Raw genomic sequence first — 18,764 nt, 5'->3', positions numbered from 1 at the left:
TTAAATTACAACTTGTCTTGTGAGAGAAAAGGACAAGTCTGCCATTCTGTGCCAGAGCAGGTGTTATTATCTTTTACAGCTTTCTTTTATTTGGGCCTTTTTAAGTTTGTGTAGTTAACCAGCCCTTCACAGATATCCAATTTCTGTTCATTTTTGTGTCAAGTGTCTCCCCTTTGCTTTGGCACACATTTCCTTGATATGCAGTGTTTTGTTGCTCGACATAATTACTGAGCAGTTTTTTGCTAAGTGTTGAAAAATTTTGCTTTTCACATGATGTGATGCAAATGCTGTTCAATTTCTAATCTAATGTTTATTGCTAAGCATCACATTGATAAGCTATAACTTTCAAACTGTATTGTTTCACACTACAAATTTGGCCCCTATGAAAAAGCCTCACTAACTTTATAACACTGTATTGTTTCACACTGTACAAATTTGGCACCACAATGAAAAATCCTTGTTTAAAAGCAGGATTTAGATCTTCTACTTCAGATGGGGTTATTGTTTGTGTATCTGTAGTGATATGTCTATGCAGTGTGGATATATAGGTTGACTGATGTAAGTGTCTTACAGAAACAGGTATCTGCAGAAAAAGAAGACAGAGCTCAGTGGATGGCTAAATTATAGAGTGTCAGTCTCCCCAAGGTTGAATGAATGCGTGTACGAAAGACACAACAGGTACCCATTTAGAAAGTTAAGGACACTTAAAAGAACAGCTTTACACAAAATTAAGTGTCCTAACTTTATAAAGAACCCTTGAGGTACAATTTCTTTGAGTGTACAGCCAGTCGTAGTGCGGTTGTTCCATCACGTTCAATTAAAGATCTACTTTATGGTCTAAGGGGTCTATGAGGAATCGTCAGGAGGTCTAAAATTATTTACTTGTGTTACAGTGGGGGAAAGCACAACCAGTGTTAATCAAAGTTATTAGATTGCTGAACTGAATTAGATTCGAGTTGAATTGCTTTAATCCAATCCTCAATTAAAAAAAAACACAAAACAAAACAAACAATCAAGCAAACAAACAAACAAACAGTAGGCATATAAACCCAATGTGAATAGATTGTTCAGGAATAAGTATGTCTAAGGCTCTAATAAATAGGGAATATATTATTTCACACACACACACACACACACACACACACACACACACACACACACACACACACACACACACACACACACACATACATATACATATATTCTTCATAAGCCAAGTAATGAAAGCAGGAAACAGGATTTGCATTGTTGCATAATAAAGCCTCTGAAGGTTCTGAAAACAAGTAGAGAATGTTGCTAGCAGGAAGTGCTTTTGATTTGGTCATTTCAATGCAGCCTTTTATCCTGCACACATCCACAGTCACTGTTGCTGCTGCTTGCATCCATGGCATTTCAGCTGAGTTGCTAATTAAGGTGACTTCATAGGAGCGCATCATTGCATTTAGTCATAGTAAATTCAGATGAGCAAAGAGCAATTATTCAGCCGGTGACGGAGAGCAAACAAAAGGGCATCGATTTTGAAGAGGAAGAGGCTGCTTCATTGTATCATCACACTGGAGATTAGGCTTTAATCTCTTGCCTGTTAGTTTCAAAGATCCTTTCAGTTTAATGAGTGTAAGCATTCAGAACTCATACAGCCGGCTCATACAACACTATTGTTTGCCTTTATTTCCTAGACCACAATTGAATACCAATGTTCATGATCAGCTGTGGTCTGCATACAGCAGTGCTGGAGATTATTTTCATGATTCTACATTTAAGCAAACAAAGCCATTAATAAGTTGTTTATTAGAGGGTGACATCTATTAAATTGGTCATTTATGTCATTTCAGGCAGAGAACTGAGCTGTGAAATGGCTGATATGCATGGATGAAATCTCTGCGCTTGTCACATTGTGGTATCATGTTCATTTTGTGGTATTCACAAAAAATTTCTCAAATAACTTCTTCATGAATATGACCTTTTGTCTAAAGTGCAGCTATCAAAAAACGTGCCCTCTGGATGCGAAACAAGCTCTTCGAATTGAAAAAAAAAAAAAAAAAAAAAAGAGCCTATCTTGGCAGAATATCTTGCCAGACATCTAAGCATTCTGACTCCAGCATTGGTAAAACATAATTGCACACTGTTCCTTCTTTTGTCCTGGCCATTTTAAAATGCCAAGCTGGAAAAAACATCAGCATTGTACTAACAAGGGATGTGCAGAAGAGAATTAGAGAAGGAGATAAGCAAATAGAAAGAAAGAAGAATGACCAGCACATCTCTGTCGCATGTATTTAAGATTCAGGGTACAGAGCTACAGATTTGGCTTGGTCTGCAAGGCTGAAATCATCTCTGTAGGCGCATGCCGTTTCCTTCGTGGAACGAAGCATGGCTTTATTTTGATTGTCTTAGCCTCAGAATTGGATAGGGTTGGCCAAGTTTAGCAAATGTCAACATATCCCAAAGGTCTTGAGGCACAAGTGAGTGGATAGAATAATTAATAAGAAGCTGGAAATCCATGTGGGATGTTGAAAACATGCAGTATGATCGCTGCTGGGAGCAAACAGCACAAAGAGCCACATGTGGATTAGTTTGTTATATCTGCATATAAAAAATAGTGGGAGTTCAGTTACATGCCTGTCATTCATCACTGAATAAAGGGAAATGCTCTGTGCACTGAGGAGCTCAGTATATGCAGGTGGGTCTTTTTCTTATGGGGACCAGTTTGACAAATGTCAACCATTTGACTTGCACTAAGGGAAATGGTTTGTTGAACTTTCCAGAAAATTAGAACGTTCCATCTGAACGTGAAACTGTGTTACTGAACTGCAGGACATTTATACTGGAATTATAGCGTAGTAGATTCTGTGTTTATTTCGACTGGGTTCTGGGGAAAACGGAGCAAACTAGCTCTCCATCAGGCCATCTGGGCAGGAGCAGTCCATCATACAGGTTTATGGCTTCAGCTCGAGGGCTTTTGAGCAACTGATCTGGATAGTTTAATGCTGACTGCTTCCACATGCCGTGCATTTCTACTTGAGAAAACTTTCCCAACGAACCAGGTCACTCATTTGTTATACATACAAATGTGGCGACTGTGGTATACAAATAATCTTACATCACTCTGTGTCAGGAGGTTAAAACCACAGCTCTCTCACACTCCATTTATGCATTTAATAACACAGCTCAGTGCTACTTGAAGTAATTTAGGGGCTTGGTGTTTCATAACAGAACTGTGGAGACCCATATTATCTGGCATTTTGAACCATATTTTCAAAGCACACACACACACACACACACACACACACACACACACACACACACACACACACACACACACACACACACACACACAAAGACTTGGCTCCAACATGAACCAAGAGAACTGAGTAGGGTTTCATTTCCCAGTTCATTTCCCATCATCTTAAGGGAACTTGAACAATCATAGTGAATACAGCAAAACTGTCTTTTCAAACATGCTTTTACTTCACAATTTCTGTTTATTATCAACTGGGAGCTATGGAAGATGTTTGAAGTTTGGAAATGTTTGACTCACTCATAAAGTACACAATGAGTCGACTCAGAGAATCAGAGAATCAACCGACTCTTCAGAATCAACTCCAAATCTTACTCCTCAGAGAAAAATATAACTTGGGATTATTGATAATACTAATGACTTATATCTAGACAAGGAAACTCTACTTTTAAGGCAACCGTGCTAACTAAATAAGTGGAAGCTGCACATTACCATCAGCTCTGGCCAGGACTAGATGATTGAATCATTGTTTATAGCTGTACTCAAATCGATTGTGTACACACTTTATGATATAAAAATCTTCCCATAAATCCTACCTATTTATCTTGTCAACTAGCTGTAGAAAAAAGGTCCTCCACAGGGGACTGCAGTTTTTCAGCAAGTATTATGACCTATTTTTGAGCAAGCAGGGTACACAAACTAGAGAATACAATAAAGAAAAAATGGAGGAAAAAGCATTTTAACACAATGAAATGCCCTCAAGGAACAGTAAGCCATGTCACAAAAGACAACACCACACCACTGAGCAAAGTAGTTTTGCAGTTGTCTTTATTGGTGTTGTTTCAGTGAACCATGGACTGAATGACAAGAGCTAATGCAGAAATAAGTAATTGCAAAAAACGCAAACATGCTGTGTGCAAATCAACTGGAGCGCTCAAATGAGAGCTATTAACATTGTGACAAACTGTAAACAACCAAATATTAAGTCAGAATTGCTCTCTTTCCTAAATGCAGTCAAGTTTCACCTCTGAATGTCAAATATGCTTAAACATCATCCCAACCTTTTTAATCACAAGATGCAAATTGGGTTCTTTCATTTGCCCTGCGTGTGTTTGCGATGATCATAACATGCCTTTGTTTTCGTTGCTGCCATTTAACACTCAGCGTTCATTTGCAAATGTGAATGTGGATTCCTCATGGCCTCAGTTTGATATAATAAAAGCTCCTTTTTCTCAGTCATTACAACTGTGCTTCATTCTAGTTGTGTGCATGTAGACCTCCCCCTCCACCATCTTCAATCAGGCATCTCTATAGGGCTCTTTCCTCCCAGGGCAGGCACTTCGACCTCTCTAACGCGGCCATGTGGCCATGTTGAAGGGAAGCCGTTGTGTTGGCTGCATTCACAGCAGGCAGTTTCTGCCAGTGCAACTCTGTTGGCCTGAGCTCAGAGGTTATTCCTCTCAGACACGGCCCCAGGTGTCCATACTTCCTCCTTCATATCTTTTCCAATTTTGTCCTCTTACAGGATGTTGGGCTCACATTTCACTCCCATTCGCCAGAAATAACAATCAACGGCTTTTAGCCAAGACCTTGTTTGCAGATGCAGCATGTACTGAATATGTACATGGAAAGTCAGAACTTCCTTTCTAACATTTTTTTAAAAGCAAAGCAAAAAATTTTTTAAAATAAATAAATAAATAAAAAAAAACCATTCTTAACCCATTGAGACAAACTATAATGTTGTGCACCTTTCTTCTCAATATTTCTGTGTAATAGCGTGTTATTATTGTGGAAATTGTGTGGCCACATTTTATAATCATTTAGCAAATATTTTTGTCATTTTTCTCTAAATTTGAAAAACATTTTTTATTTAAAAAAAAAACGATAGATATGTAAAGATAAAAGTAATCGGGCGTCACATGGCTAAAGTAACTCTTGTTCTTCTGTAAACAGGTTGTGACATCTAATAGAAGCCTTTTTCAAAGCTTATTTCAACAGGCACCATCTGTCCGTTTTGATGTCAAGTCAGCAAAGGCTTATGACCACATATTTTAGTGGGGCAGGACGACATTAAAAACAAAATGGTCAAGGTTCTGTCACACATGACTTGTGCTAAAGGAAACTACCTAATGAATGCGTTGAGTAAGAATGTAATAGGGAGTAGACGCATGACAACATACAGTCATACAGCATACGTCCTAGCAGCTCGTTTTAGTGGTTTCAGGTGTACCTTCATCTAAATGGAATCAATACAGCAGATGGGCTACTACATCCACCTAAAATCCACCTTTTCTTCACTCAGTATTTGTAATATATCTTATACAACAGTTAACTCCAGTTCACTAACTTAATTGGTTGAATGGTTTTAGGGAGTGCCTATATTTCCTATAACCTCAGTGAGGCTTTTCACTGTAAATCACTCTGCTCATTTATGTTCGCCATTTAGAATTCCACTTCCTAGTTATAAACAGTTGCTAAAGTGGTGTGAAAGAAATCATGACTAGATATGGCAAACTATATGTAATGGATTGAAAAAAGAAAGCTTGTTAGTTAAAGATGATAAAGAGTGGACAGAAAGCTAGATAGAAAATGTATCTATTATTAGAAATATATCTATTTCTAATTTTAGCCATATTGTTTCCAGAATTTCACTGACTCAATATTCATTTCTTGATTAAACAACTGTTAAATAAAAGCAATATTGTACTCACAACTGGGCAGTTATACACAATATGGCCACGGCCAGGATTATCTATGGCGAATCAAGGTTGCGCTAATATTCTGTAAACCTGCACTCTTGCTTTTGTCATATTGCTTAAATATCTCCCAGTGTGTCGCTTTATGAATGCATACATTGTTTACAGTTAATATTAATTGACTTGCTTACTTTAGCTACTTTGGACGCATTTAAGTGGCTACTTAAAGCTCTCTGTAAACATGAAGCTAGAAACGGTTCTGTACACCACAGGCACGTTGTCTGCATTATTACTTACTGTAAAATATCTCGCTTTGTCAAATTTTTAAACTAGCCTAACATATGTTAATGATTAACTGCCCTGATTCTGCTACTATTCTACTGAAGAAAAAAAAGTTCATGATGCAGGGGTCCCTCCAGATAAAGAGAATATTTTTATGGAATTGGGAATGAAGACTTTATGAGGATCAACATGATCTACATGGCATGGAATGGGAGGTGGACCATATGAACAAGATGTGTCAAGGTAACTTAAGACCTAAATCAACTCATATAACTTCTAATTAATTGTCACTTTCTATATAATCTTACATTGTAACCTTCTATCAATCTTAATTCATTTTACTCAGGTGATATGTCAAGCGTACATGACAGGTTGACAAATTTTTAAGCGCTCCTGTAAGTTTATCGTCATCTGTTATGAAGAGGTTTGTATGCATAACATAGCACAAGATTTTGTCCTTAAGTGTCATCTTCCTGAATGTCTTACGGATGTATCCATAGAAATCGTATTCATTATGATAGCTGAAGCAAAACCTGATCGCAAGCCAGTGCTCAGGCTCTGAGAATTTATCTGCTCGAATCCTGATGGCAGAACAAATAGAAAGTGTGCGCGTGCGTGTATATATACACATCTCGAGGAGGTGGATGTTGAACTAATAAATGCTAATCTACTCATTATCTGGTCTGTGGTTTCAGCAAGATAAAAAGCACTGGTGGTCCCAGATTGTTCAAGAAACGTTTCCTTTCGTGTACTGATCACGCTCAAGTCATCACATGATTATTATTGCATTTCAAAGATCTCCAGTTATGATAATTCAGCATCTGCCGCTTGCGATGTTGAATTGTTCTGGCATGATGTTGATGAAGCTGACAGGATTTGTCAAGAACGCTGTGCACGATAGAGAACAAGTGAGAAAAGTTCCCAAAGCGAATTTCATAAATACAAGATGACTGTATTAAATGCTGGGGGATTATGACAAGAGGTGGAAAAATGCAATCGGAGGTGTTTTCCTACCTCCTGCGATGCTGTGGTGACTCCTCGCTCAACATCAAAAAATAAAAAAAAAATCCTGAGGCAAAATGCATCTGCTTGGCAGTTAATGTAGTGAAACTAATGCTGCATACCTGAAACATAACTGTAGATCAGCTAAACCCTGCTGTTAACTACAGACTCGTTCAGATTGTCAGCACTGGCAGAACTGCAGTTATTTACTGTTAAGTCTCGCTGATAAACTCCTTAATGCCTATCTGGATATTATAATGAGTTATTCACTTACATTTACTTTTATAGCATAGAATTAGCAGAAATTAATTTAGTAAACTGATTCAAGAACGGAACGGAACAAACGGGAAACATACATCCGGTGTCGTACATAACAAAACAAAAAAAAAAACAACACAAGATAAATGTTTATATATCAACAACATGAAAATGTATTAACTATATTAAAGTAGTGGTCTACAAAATGATCAGTACCCTTAGAATTAATAAGTGACTCTACCCTTAATATAACACCTGTTCTGAGATGCTTGCTGAAATATCTAACAAGTTTGGAAGGCTTTTCTTCTCATAACACAACACTTACTATATGTTGTAAGTAAACACATAGTAAACACAATATTACTATTAGATCCTTCATCATCCTCATCGGTGTGTGGGGTGTCGGGGCGTACGCTGAACGTCTTATCTAGATCTTTGGTTTCTTCCCAATAATAAGGGTTGGGAATTTTAGGTAATGAATATAACAACACTTGGTATTCTTATTGCACAGAAACACGACATAGTTAAAGGCAACAACAGTATTCCTGGGGAACTGTGATAAAACGAGGGGGGGGGGGTATGAAGAACAACAATTGGTTTGCTTTTTTTTTTTTTTTTTAAAGAATTCTTACTGTCAGAACAAAAGGTAAATAGTTCTTCCTGTTGTTTGTGTGGAAATTTTGATTTACTGTGCAAAAAGTTTTTTTTTTTTGGGTTTATTTTTATGAAGGATGCCAATAATCCTGGAGGGCACCGTAGTAATGAGATTGAGCAATAGACGTCTGAAGTAACTTACAGATTCAGTGAGTTTAAGGAGGTTAGAGACACCCTATGTCCTTTCAGCAAAAGCAGACACTGTTTTTTTTTTGGCCAAGTAAACAAAAATATTGGTGCAGACATTGCATGGGTTTGTTATGTCTACAGTCCAGAAAGGCTGATGAAATGTGGATTTTGTCTTTCAAAGACTTCATGCTGTGTTAGAACACCATCACATATCAAAAATGTAAGTGCATAGATGAAATGCGTTACAATATGTTGTTTTTTTTATATCAATGTAAAATGAATCAGTCTGAAAAAATGGAAATGGAAGCATTCCTGGCACCACTAATGTGATGGTAATTAAAGGTGTAAAAGTGAGACAAAACACTTTGCATAGCCAAGAGCTTACTCTCCTATTGCATGAACAGAGCTGCAGGTTCGTTATGGTGAGCCGAGTGCTTTTCTTTATGATGATATGAAGGAGTAAATATCCACAAGAAGACAGGTATGAAATGGTTGGTGGTGGTGGTGGTGGGGGGGACCCGAAACGTCATCACACGTCGGTCATCTCGTCCTCCATTTCATCCCCTTCAGTCTCTCCTTCCCCCTCGTCCTCCTCCTCCGAGGTCACGTCCGTATCATCCATCTGGGCCACGCACTTTTGACATGAGCACACGAACAGGTAGTTCTCTCTGAAAGAATGACATAAGAAAAGACAACGTCTGTAAAGCTTTTAGAATTGCTGCAGGCATCCTCATATTCAAGCAAAAAGCGATCAAATAAATAGCTCTCCAAATAACTTGGACATAAGAAGCCTGGATTTAGAGCTCTTGGAAAAAATTGAAGGTTTAGCGAGATGTATTAATCTGATACGATCACCATCAGAGCACTATTGCTATTATATTTTAAATCAATATTTATCTTTTCATGCAAAAGTTGAGTGGCTACGATTATAACTTAAATTGAAAGTCAAATTATGTGTCTGCGCACGCACACACTTTCATTTTTTCCTGTCTCTCTCACACACACACACACACATACACACAAATGCTCTCTGTGGAGTATTATACTTAATAATAATGATTAATCCAACTCTATCTTGAATCAGATGATGTTCAGAATGTACTGTCTTTTTTTATTATACTTCCCAATTTTTAAACCAATTTTATTCATTGTACATTCTGGCCAGCCTGCTAGTTCCTCTTTCTTGGATCACAGCTACCAATTGAGAAGACTAAGTACTAGAACATGCTTCTTAGACATGTGCAGCTTTGTCTCCACATCTTCTCATACTGCTGCTCACATCTCAAACTGCCGGTCACAGCTCAGACAAGTGCCCTCTTCCATACCCCTGAAAGATGCCACTGATTGCCTTGAGTTATTCTACTGGACAGGAGAGGGGAATGCAATCCTTCTCAGCAGGACACATCAAGGAATCTTTCCAAACTAGCTCAGTTTTGCAGCCATGGATAGTTGTGGCATCACTGGGATTTGAACTTATGACCTGGCAGAGATATCGATGCTCAAAAGTAGTGATACAGTTTGAAGATATCGATACCGTATTGCCAGGGTAGATAAAACTTCAGGTTCATTTCAGGCAAAGTCTTTTTAAAGAATGCGTGAAGAACAGAAACTGACATGTCTGAAATGTTCATTATTGTTTTACTCATAGATTTGTGTGTGTGTGGGGGGGGGGGACTTATTAATCTCATTTATACAGCTGAGCAATTGAGGGTTAAGGGCCTTGCACAAGGGGCAAGCAGTGGCAGATTGGGGGACCTGGGAATTGAACTCTCAACCTTGAGAGCACTAGTCCAATACCTTAACCACTGAGCTACCACTTATATAATCAGTTTGGTCTCCAAACTGTTGAAAAAGGTTTAAAACACACAAACGCGTGCTATGTCGTATGCTGTAGCTTGATAAAACTAAGAGCATGACAATGCCCCTGTGCACAAAACAAGCTCCATGAAGCCTCATGAACCCAGCAAACAGCTTTGTGATGAACTGAAACATTGACTGCACCCCAGACCTCCTAACCCTACATCAGTGCCTGATCTCACTAATGCTCTTGTGGTTGAATGAACACAAATCCCCACAGTCCTGCTCCAACATCGAGTGGAAAGCCTTCCCATAAAAGTGAAGGTTATTATAACAGGAAACGGGGACTAAATCTGGACTATGATGTTCAGTAAGCACCTCTTAACTGCTGTAAATATACTGTACGCTACTTGTTAGGAATCCCACAACCTGCTGCACTACACACTTCTGCTAAGCTCAAGTTGGCTTTTCAGCACAAGTATATGAGAAAGAAACTAGTAAGCTATACTATAACTCTCCTGCTATAAGTTTTTCACCACGTATTAGACACAGCGAGAGCAAATAAAAGATGCTAGCCAGCAATGGCTTAATGTGGACACTGGTTTATTCAATTAAGAAACATCTCACAAGTGAGAATGCTCTTCTAATTTATTGCAACTTCCTATTTCCTGAAGGTCTCACAAAACCTGCAAACACATGAAGCATCAGTAATAAAGCAGTCTGAACTGCTTCAGCCCCACAGCTGGAGTCAGCAGTAGCGGTGCTTGAAGTCAAAGTGAGACACCTCGCAGGGGGAAAACAGAATTTGCCTTTAATAAAATGGAATTTTCAAGCAAACCTGTCTTAGTTTCTTCCATCATAAACAGTCAATAATTAGGAAGGTGATCAATAAAGAGCAGAGGTCCAGGACTAATCCCTGTTCCTGTGTTCTCGCTAACACAATGCTGCTGCACCAGAATTGATCCCTTCTGTAAGGACGTATGAATTCTTAAACAAGCTGTAAACATTCATCACCTCAGGATCTTGTGCCGGCTATGACGACTCCTGTCTCGTTGGCAACAGTCCAAGTAGCTGATGCAGATTTCCTACAGAAAGCCAAAAATAAAGACTTCAGTAAGAACAGAGTTCCAGTCAATTACTAACTAGATCTGGAACTTAAGTTAAAGTTAACTCAGATGGTGAGAAGCCATAAAGGGATTTCCACAGCCATCAGCCTTCGGTTACAGCTCACATATAAGCCGAGAACACAGGCGTATTTATTTGACTGTGAGCTGATCTGATCTGACCTGAATCACAATGAATGGAAGGATTTAATCATGAAAGGTGGACGATGCAAGGAGAAAAAACATCACAGCACATCTGTCGGACATGCCACATGTAATCAATACAAAAATAAATTATATTGTCGGTGATATGTATTCAAAATCGGAATATTTACAACACACACACACAAACATGAACACATTAACACCAAACATCTGCTTTCTTTAAGAGTTTTTCGCAATTACAGAATCACTGCCCAATATAAAAAAAATAACCACCATTAACTTTCTAGATAAAAATTTTAAATGCAATTAGTCAAACCTTTGGCCAACATGAGGGTTCATTTATAAGGAGTCTATAAATGGACTATTTATCTATTTTAATGGACTTATTAATGGATCATTCTTTGTACAATACTATTAACCTATGAAGAGTTTTTCTTGTGCAGCAAAAAATATTGGCGCCCCTGGTTAAAGAACGCTGTTGTGGTTAGCTTAAAATATAGCTCTCATATTCATATTCATATATATATATATATAGATGTATGCATCTCATATATATTTGTTTATTGTTCACTTGCACCAGAAAGAACTGAGTGTAACTTATGACACAAGCAAAATAATTAATTCCCAAAGTCAACAGAAAGCTTTTATGACAAATCACATGACCTCACACACACACACAGACGCATGAAGCACGAAGAGTTAACAAAAGAGAAAACGAAGGAACGATGTAGAAAATCTTTGAAATTAGTCCTAGATGTTTAATGCTGCATACTAAATATTCATTTCACAATGACTAAACGAACGATGAGTAAATGTGTGTAAAGAACACGCGGGTTGTGTGAGTCGAGGCTGTGTGAACCATCCAGCTCGGACGCTGCCAGTGACAGACAGAGTGTTTTTATCAAGAATGATTTTTCACCCACAAGCATCAGAATAAGAATAGCAACAACCATTCATAATTCAACCCGTCGTTTATATTGATGGTTTCTTGGCACTCTAATATAATTTTCTACTGATAATAGGTTTTTCACAGGATTTCAGCTATTGATGTACAAATGTACCAATAATTCAAAACACAGATGCGTCATCCTTCACAAACATCCACTAGGAAAAAAGGAGATACAGTAACATGAGATTTTGCTCCTTCACTTAGCTGCACAAATATAGAACTATAATAATCCACTCCATGTTACATCTGGGACAACAAAACACTGAAGTACACAACAAAACCGAAGTGTCTGAAAATGAATACCTCCCTTACAGCGGAGTATATCCCATATTAAGCCACACCCCTTCCCACTCTGACCTCGCCAAGGCTGATGTCACTCAGGGCGCTCAGATGAAGCAGGAAGTTGTTGTCAGGGAAGGATGCTTCCGCGTTCGGTATGCAACTGTGGTTACCTTGACAACAAAGCATATCACTGGAAGTGATCTTTCCATGTCTTAACGCTTACAATAAATATTTGTATAAGGTAAAGAGCCGTAAATTGCAAAAACGTTCAGCGCTATTCTCACATGAGCTCTGGAGAAGGAAGAGACCGGATCCTTCACAGTTGAGGAAGTCGCCCGTTTCTGTAAGACGAGCAAAAAGAAAATGACAGTCTGTGGAAAACCTTTCATCCATCAACCCTATTTCACATTTCACTAGATCAATACGTATATTTCAAACGTGGTATGGGAGTAGTGAGTGCGTCGATCATTTCACATTTACAACACAGTGGGGTGTTGCGTATATTTAAACGTATTTGAAGGAAAAGTGACCTTTATCAATGTCCTTGTATAACTGGTCAATAAAGGCATCCAGCTGCTCCCTCTGCTGGTGAGGAAGCTCCAGTGCATCACAAGCATGAACCCACTGGCTAAGAGAACTGAACCAACAACAAGCAGCAATTAGAAATGCAAACTAATAGTCTTCCTTGTTACATTATACCATAGCAAGAGTACATACTCATTTCTGATTGGCTTCCTTATTGTGGGACACTTGTTTAGTAGGTACGACCAAAATTTTAATCACAGTGAAAATATTAAAATATCTCCATTATTTGTTATACTTGTATGACGTTGGAGTTACATTCTAATTTCAGTAGAATTCTCGATTTTTGCAATTAAACCACTTGGCTTGCAAGACAAACACCATATACATATATTTTAACCATTTACACAAAGATGCTCCATAGAAACAGATTTACTATTAAAAAAAAGTGTACAGTTGATATGTTGAAGTTCTCACATAGGAGATGTCGATTTGGTGAAGTAAAAATTATCAGAAAAGTGGATGGCTTTAATGTGATTAATGATTTTTCTGTAATTTGTCTAAATTCTCATTTTTGAGAGGGGGGGAGGAAATATGTCTGTGATACATCATTAAAAATAACTATAAATTGATAGAATTTCCAGCATTTTTTATTTTATACAAATGTATGTCTATTTATATTATTTATATAAATATAAATAAATCAATACACAAATATTCTTTGTTTTTCCTTGGAAGTGCTGTACCTGTAGCCACCCTGTTGCTGATTATTTCTGTAGAACAGCACACACCCTAAGGGTTTTATTCCTTTATTAGCATTCTGCTTGGACCGAGCTTAAAAATGGAGGGGTTCATTTTTTCCCGAATATTGTTTTGAATACAATATTTGTGCATTTAATAAGTCTGCAGGATTGTGCCATTTCTTTTGATTCACTTTATTTTCTTTTTGCTTTCAACAAACTTCAAGGAAAAATTAAATACAGACAGAAGAACTTAACCCAAGGCATGTGTACATGCAGACTTATTCCTAGTGAAAATGAATAATTTCCGAATTTACGCAAAGGCGGCATTAGGATTATCATTTATTGTTCTTTTTATTTAGGACTTTATTGTTCAAGACCTTTTTTTTTTTGGTACATGACCAAAGTATAAGAAAATTAATCTTAACTGATTTCCTTCTAAATGTAAATTTTTTAGCATGGTTCATAGGATATGTCTGTGTGAAATGATGTGCATCATTAAATCACCATGGTATGATTTAAATACTGTAAATGCATCACAGTTTTAGTCAGCATTAAGTCAGGATTAAAGATTTCCAAGGGCTGGATGGCCACTTTGTGTTAGATAAATAACATGCAGGGTTAATCCATTTGCTTCTCAAAGCAAAAGTATATTACAGAATAAATATTTAACAACATGGTTCCAACCTGGTTCCGATGCCCTGCCCGTTGGTCCCGACAAGCGCGAAGAGAGAGCGAAAGCCACCTGGAGTGAACCACTGAAAAGCAGAGGACCAATTTGATCATTAATTATCAATGCACACTTCAGTCTTCGTGTTATTACACTTACAGTCTTTTATATTCGTTTCAGTGGTATAAATTTTAGATACTCTTATAGAAATATTGTTATTACAGTTGGACAGAAATAACTTGTTGTTTTACGTCTCTTATATTATCACTGTTACTACATACACTGTTATCCTTCTATAGCTGTTACACTGATATTCTTACATCCATTTATCAGCTTTGTGCTGGTATTCTTACAGCTTCAGGACCGTTACATGACATCATTTTATATCTGTTTCAGTGAAATTTGTCCATCCGTTTAAAATCGTTAAGCTGCTTCTAATGTTTATTATTCATGTTTTTAATAGTTATGCTGATATTAATAATACAGCCATTTAACAGTTGTTACTCCATATATATATATAAAAATATAAAACAGGCTCTCATACTTCTTATGCCATTATTAGCACTAGAGACTTTCATATTTGCTCTCATATAAACCATGTTACAGCCTTTAATGTCGAAGCGTTTAAATGAAACCACTTAAAAGATTTATTCGTTTATTTTTAAAAAAATATTCTAATTTGTTCCATCAAAAGAAAAAAAGGATAATTGGATATTTTACACATAACATTGTCTTTTTTTTTTTTTTTTTTAAATGAGGCTTTATCCAAGATCAAGAATTAGACAGACTTTGATCCACAGTAAATTCTTCCTGTAAACATTTTTAATTATTTATTCAAGGTTAAATTGTTTGAGTCTATTAAGCACTGAAAAGGAGATCCTGGACATTTGTTTATGAGCTGATTATGTAATGATGTGAAGAACACTCTAGATATACAGTACACAGTAGAGGATATACACTGACCTGACTCAGGTGATCGTCATAGAGTGCTGTGGTAAAAAGGTTATGCAGCAATGCAAGCTGGTCCTGAGGGATACATAAAGTGAAACACTTACATGTGCACTCATGCGCTCCCCCACTCACGCGCTCCCCCACTCACTCTAATACCTGAAACTTCTCTCCTAGCAGTTTGTGTGCTATTTCCTCCTGCTCGTTAGCAGCACGGCTGCAAAAGTGAGAAAACAGCCTCTGCCAGTGCCCCTTATCTTGAGCCTAATAAACAGACAACATTAAACATAAAGAAAAAAATACAAGTACTGTAAGAAAAGGTTCAAATTAGGCAGCAAATGGACTAATCTTCTAGCCAAAGCCATTCTCAGGCACTCACCTAGTTAACAAGAGAACAGATTACTCATTGAGTACAAGCTATTCTCTCAGCACAGTTTCAAAAAAAAGTTTACTAAATCCTTCCATTATCAGAGCTTTTACTCTGAGTTAGCTTAGATGAAGTAAAGAGAGAAAGATTAATACCTGCTTGACAACTGCAACCATTTTGGCCATTAGCATGATGCTGGAGGTTTCTGGAGGATAGTGTGCACTCCTGAACACACAATTTACATTTTGAATTTCAGTATTGGATCCTATTTGTTTAATCAGCATAATGATTAAGGATTATGAGCATATTTGACCAGTTAAAAAATTGCAATCATTACATTTCTCAGTGTTTTAACCATCTTTATAATTTCTATACAGATACATATTTTATTTTCCCTAATATACAAAATCTTTAATGCTCCATTTATATGTTATAACATCTAACAAACACACAGAGATGGGAATTTAATTAATACATCAGATTGATAATCACTAAAGTGTTGTGTTATTCAAGGATCTAATGCAGCTGATTATGTTTAACAAAGGAGAAAAAGAAAAGAAAAAAAACAAAAAACAGATGAACTGATTAAAATATGCTCACTCACGCAGCTCTAATCGTGATGGATCTCTCACAGCAGCAAGTTTATTCCCGTGGATTATTTTAATTTGATTATTAAAAGACTGATTCTTTGAGAGGCTTTGTTAGTTCACACCATTAAAACCTGGTTATTTGCATCTTCATCTTTTAACTTGCTGAGAGCAGATTTACAACCTAAAGACAAAATGACGTAGCGAATACATAAACGGACAAGATTAAAGCAGACACGTGAGAGTCTTGTGTCTCACCTCCATGCATCCTGCAGCTTGTTGATTGGATGATCATTATCTTGATGTGAAGGGCCCAGACACAGAATGTGGTGATATTGATCCCATGCAGCCTGCCTGCACTCGCTGCTACAGTACATCATCTAACAGAACACAGCAATGACCAAAACAATCCATAAATACAGCAATTTATTTATTATTTCATATAAAAAAAAAAAAAAATTTTTACAGCTTGCTGGGGTCAATATATGGTTGAAGATCATGCACAAGGATGGGTAAAATAATGAAGATGTAAGAGACATGATTCCTATGTATATCTAATAGGAGGTTGGTGTCTTTTCAGAGAGTCACAAAGAAACAAAACCAATTCTTGATTTAAACAGTAAAAGTGCCATCAAACATCAGAGTGATGCATGAAGCTGTCATTTTATCATTTAGATTTAATATCACAACAGTTTGTTTCCACATGCCACCTCCAAAAGGTCTGTACAAGTACACAGGCCTTTCCTAATATCCTACAACTAATAAAAAGATGCAGGAACAATAATGACAAGAAAAGTAAAGATCATAACAGTCTTTACGTTATATTAGCATGTAATAACTTCTTAAAACAGAGCAATTAAACTTCTAATGGACCACATCTGAGGAGAAATTAGTCATGTAATACGATTCTAATAAGTTTTCCTTATAAGTGATTCATAACGCTATCCTACAGGACCCAGGTTTTCAGAGAGAAGCCAAGACTGAATGCAAAACACACAGGGAGAACTAACTGATGATGTGGTACCTGGCAGTGAGTACAGGCCTGGTGCAGCTCAGGCCGGACTTTACACAGCTCAGGGTGGGGGAGGCTGAGGGCAGGCCGAGCGCTGAGCCTGCGTGCGTTTTCCTCTGCTGTCTCCAGAGCACGCAAACAGTACTCACAAGCTACAGAAAGGAGAAACTGATTAACAAAAACAACTCCAGCACACACAACTCTTACTTATATGCTTTACATGCACGCATAAGTATTTGCCCCTAAACATTTCCACATTTTGTAGTACTAAAATAAAACGAAAATGATTTACACAATATAACTTACATTTAAAGATGCACCACTTATACAACACACTACATCATTAATACAGTTTAACGTGATGCATGAAGCTAATGCTGAATATTGGTTTCTGGGCTGAACAGCTGCTGGTGTATTAGATGATCAGTAATGGATCAGTATTATGTGTAGTCGATCACTAATCTAGGAAAAGGTTGCAACGAGGAAGAACCACACTGTCATTGGACTTCCTGAGGCAACTGGTTAGATGCGGAACACCACAAAACTGCTCACCTTTATACTTGTACAAAGCATTCCACAAGAACTGAGCAGACACAAGGGGACGCTCAGTAAAGATTGTCTCGCCCTTTTTGAACGGTCTCTTGGCGAACAGTCCTTTACCCTAAAAGATCAACACAGAAACCGTGTTAAAGGTTTATGTTGTGTATCTCAGGCCTGCAACCAAATGCAACCAGCTGCCTTCCATCACCCATCGATTTAAACCAGAAATGACACAAATACCACTTTAATATCAATATAGTTGTTTGGCATGAAATTTGTGTGCCATTCTCACACAAAATGTAGCGTTATGTTTAGAAAAGTAACTAGAGATCTCTGGTATGCAAGTGTAGGAGCAGACAGAGTCGTTTAAAACGAAACGTATGGAAAATAAAAAGTCGGGATGTTGATATCAGACCATTTTTAACAGGTACACACCTTGACGTTGTCGATAAATCGGACTTCCACACAGTTAGCAGTTTTACCGGGATCACCGCACCGCGAAAACATGTCATCGAAGGGGGCCGCCATGTTGTAAAATGCGTGTCACCTTTGAACTCTGTGAGGTTATCCAATCGGACGTTTTCTTCTTCGATGCGTGTTGACGTCACACATAAAAACAGTCGCATTTTTTATTTTATAAGAGCGAATAAGATGCATATAAGTTGAAATACTTTTAAATCATGTTTTTTTAAATTAAAAAGTGATACATTTTGTTTTAAGAAAATTAAATCACATTCACGGTTAGTACCAGTAACAGGAGAGGGGGCGTGTCACGATTGGTCCGAACGATCTGAGTAGGTGGGGCTTATAGATTACTGGCCAATGA

At 37.5% G+C, this 18,764-nt stretch overlaps 1 protein-coding gene across 2 annotated transcripts; it reads right to left on the bottom strand.

Annotated features, from left to right (window-relative positions):
* Positions 1–4,046: 4,046 nt before the first annotated feature.
* Positions 4,047–18,532, bottom strand: smyd5 (SMYD family member 5). Of its 2 annotated transcripts, XM_027165165.2 has the most exons (13): positions 18,374–18,532; positions 17,951–18,059; positions 17,411–17,550; positions 16,645–16,766; positions 15,955–16,024; positions 15,592–15,696; positions 15,448–15,510; positions 14,502–14,572; positions 13,083–13,189; positions 12,837–12,893; positions 12,628–12,722; positions 11,068–11,138; positions 4,047–8,924 (listed from the first exon to the last, which is right to left on the bottom strand). In XM_027165165.2, exons 1-13 carry the CDS (start codon positions 18,464–18,466, stop codon positions 8,786–8,788), a joined length of 1,242 nt encoding a protein of 413 aa, XP_027020966.1. In that variant the 5' UTR covers positions 18,467–18,532; the 3' UTR covers positions 4,047–8,785. The 2 variants fall into 2 exon arrangements, with proteins under 2 accessions (XP_027020966.1, XP_047675302.1); XM_047819346.1 differs by lacking the exon at positions 4,047–8,924 and having other exon boundaries at positions 11,081–11,138; positions 12,574–12,722.
* Positions 18,533–18,764: the final 232 nt, after the last annotated feature.

This window comes from Tachysurus fulvidraco, chromosome 10, assembly GCF_022655615.1.
Source record: "Tachysurus fulvidraco isolate hzauxx_2018 chromosome 10, HZAU_PFXX_2.0, whole genome shotgun sequence".
Taxonomy (NCBI): domain Eukaryota; kingdom Metazoa; phylum Chordata; class Actinopteri; order Siluriformes; family Bagridae; genus Tachysurus; species Tachysurus fulvidraco.
The sequence above is the reverse complement of the archived record's forward strand: the minus strand, read 5'-3'. Positions and strand labels throughout refer to the sequence as shown.

Bases quoted from the DNA above. Each gene is read 5' to 3' on its own strand.
- smyd5 (XM_027165165.2), bottom strand. From the start codon at position 18,466: ATGGCGGCCCCCTTCGATGACATGTTTTCGCGGTGCGGTGATCCCGGT. The intron at 18,060-18,373 runs GTGTGTACCTGT...TTGATCTTTTAG, and splicing joins GATTTATCGACAACGTCAAG to GGTAAAGGACTGTTCGCCAA. The intron at 12,894-13,082 runs GTCACTTTTCCT...CTCGTCTTACAG, and splicing joins ATACAAGGACATTGATAAAG to AAACGGGCGACTTCCTCAAC.